Source organism: Calidris pugnax, unplaced genomic scaffold (assembly GCF_001431845.1).
Source record: "Calidris pugnax isolate Ruff unplaced genomic scaffold, ASM143184v1 scaffold177, whole genome shotgun sequence".
Taxonomy (NCBI): Eukaryota; Metazoa; Chordata; class Aves; order Charadriiformes; family Scolopacidae; genus Calidris; species Calidris pugnax.
In genome coordinates, this window is record NW_015090909.1 from 1,873,998 (window position 1) to 1,876,520 (window position 2,523).

General features: G+C 46.1%; 1 protein-coding gene across 1 annotated transcript in view; it reads left to right on the top strand.

The window, feature by feature from the left end:
• Positions 1-2,355: 2,355 nt before the first annotated feature.
• Positions 2,356-2,523, top strand: part of EIF3M (eukaryotic translation initiation factor 3 subunit M) — a 16,195-nt gene continuing 16,027 nt past the window's right edge. Inside the window, exon 1 of the mRNA XM_014949263.1 lies at positions 2,356-2,476. Within this exon, the coding sequence (XP_014804749.1) occupies positions 2,435-2,476 (42 nt within the window). The 5' untranslated portion in view covers positions 2,356-2,434. The remainder of the gene's footprint in view (positions 2,477-2,523) is intronic.

A 2,523-nucleotide genomic window follows, 5' to 3' on the forward strand; every position in this document is an offset into this window, starting at 1 on the left:
CAGTGTGATCAACGGTTATTTTATTTTTGTATATTAAGAATAATACATGACAAATCTCCATCTGGGGGCACTACCCAAACAAAATTAGACACTGAGGTTGGGAGTCAATTCCCTGTGCAACTCGGGCCATTTATATACCCCAGGGTATCAGACATTTGCAGAGGAACCTCTGACACAGCACGTCATCTGCAGGAGACTCATGGCAGCTTGTAGCCACGCATAATAGCCCAGAAAATAAAACGGCACTAGGCACGTACTTCGGCACCTAAAATGTCTCATAAAGATCCGTGCAAATCGAATGAATGTTTGGTAATAATTAATTCAACCTTTACTCATAAAAGGTTGAAACTGCTAGTACTTTCAATATTTTCAATATATTTTATGTAGAACCTATATTAGAAACATTTCACAAAATGTGTGGTGATCCAAATCAAAACCAGGTTATAGATAGAACCCTGTTATGTGTGTTAGTTGGGATACAAAAGTGTAAAACTGGAGCATATAAGAGATGCAAAAGCTGTCCTGCAAGCTCATGGGATTCCCCGAAACCTTGGATTGTGGTATTGTTTCCTGCAAATTGCCCAGTAATTCCACAGCAGAATTAAGTTTTTTCAGCTTCTGCAGATGGGGAGGAACTCTCACCCCACAGCCAGAGAAGCTGAATTCATCAAAATTTGTTTTACTGAGGAATGAAAAATTCTCATGGGGAATTTCCAGGACAACAAAAATAGCATCTGCTATTTTTTAAGCACAGCGACTGCCTGGAGTGGCATCCTTTAGTCTGTACACCCTTTGAGCTCATTATCAACGGCTACTATCTCCTAGTTACCTTCCAACATATTGGCAAACCCCTTTGAAATCCCCAAGCCTGCCATTAATACTCAATGAGTCTCCAAAGTTTGTGCAAATGACTTCTAAATACAACCCACTGTGAACACCAGATACTGCTGTCAAGGCCCCTTTTCATTTGTGTTTCCATATTTGTTGCTAAAATCTCATTTATAAAAATTGGGACTAAATGAGTGTTTCACCAACAGCTCAGCAATGGCTCTTTTTGCTAAGCAGTGTCAAGACTAAGAGGGCACTCAGTGGTATGATCAATAAGTCAATATTTAAGTTATTTTCATACTGTGGATTATTTATTTAAACTCTCGAAGGCATAAGACGCTGCCTGCAGTCCCACTGAACGACATCTCATTTAGTTACTTTACATCAGGGACAAGACTTTACAAAATACTCTACCATCAGGATGATTCACATGTTCTAACGTAAACAACACAAAACACGGCACCGCAGTACCAGCCTCAACTTTCTCATTGGCAGAGTCATCCCCTCAGCTCTCTTTTCCTGGCACTTCAAAACTCCATTACCAGTTAACAGACTGCATTTCTCCAAAGAAATATTTATCTTGAATTACTCAAGACTTTAAGAGTAATAAAAGATTATTTTACTCTTAATTACTTGTTATGTAGCACTAAGAGGCCATGCATGCAGCCTTCCCTCAAAACCCTCCAGCTCTTGCTAAATAAGCCTTCAGAAGATATTTAACCTTAATAGTTGTGAATGCGTCTAGGTGTTTTCTACATTCAGTGAACACTTGGCATAAGCCAAGGGGAAATAAGTTTGCTTGTGGTTTTCTTCTTCCCTCTTATTCTTGGCTTTCATTTTTGCCTTTGAAATATCATGAAAGTCAAGCTATGTTCCTGTTGATCCGCCAGAGCTGTTGACTGGAAATTTCTTACTCTCTAGCTGATAAAAACGTGCAATATGCTGGTAAAACTAAGTCACTGTTACTTTTACCCGGGGTTATGACCTAAGGTGGTATTGAGACAATCTAAGCAACAGATTACCAGCACCTGGTTAGGAACTTCTGTCCTGACTCTGGCTGGTTTCAACCCTAACATACCTAAACCAACTCTATTGTTGAACTTGGAAAAAGGACTAGGTAAGAACCTAGTTTTAAAGGGGTGAGGGGAAGTAGAAAATAATCCCTTTAAGTGGAGAGAGGGAAAAAAAAAATGTCATTATTTCCACATGGTAGCAGCCCTCCTGGGGATACCTGACTAAAGGCGGCGGCTACTCCCGCCTCCCCGGCACACGCCGGCGCTGAGGCTGCAGCGGGCCTGGCACCGCCCGCCAACCAGCCACACCGTCAGGTGGAGTCCGCCTCGCCCGGCCACGGCGGTGGGGAACGGCCGGGGGAGCGGGGCGAAGGCGGGTCGGGCTGAGCGACATTTCTAATGAAGGGTGGCCGGAGCCACCAGCCCCGCTCCCGCCGCCATCACCTCGCCTCAGCCGCGCGGGGCTGGCGGGAGCTCGCGCCCCTCCCCTCAGTGGCTGGGAAGCGGAAGCGGGTGTCGCGCGGCGCCGGAAGTCGCTCTGCCTTTCCGGTGCGGGCGGCGTGTCGGGCCCGGCCGCGGGAGCCTCTGCCGCCATGAGTGTCCCGGCTTTTATCGACATCACGGAAGAGGATCAGGTCAGCGGCCGGGGCTCGGCGGGTGGGGAGGGTGGCGGTGGCGGCGG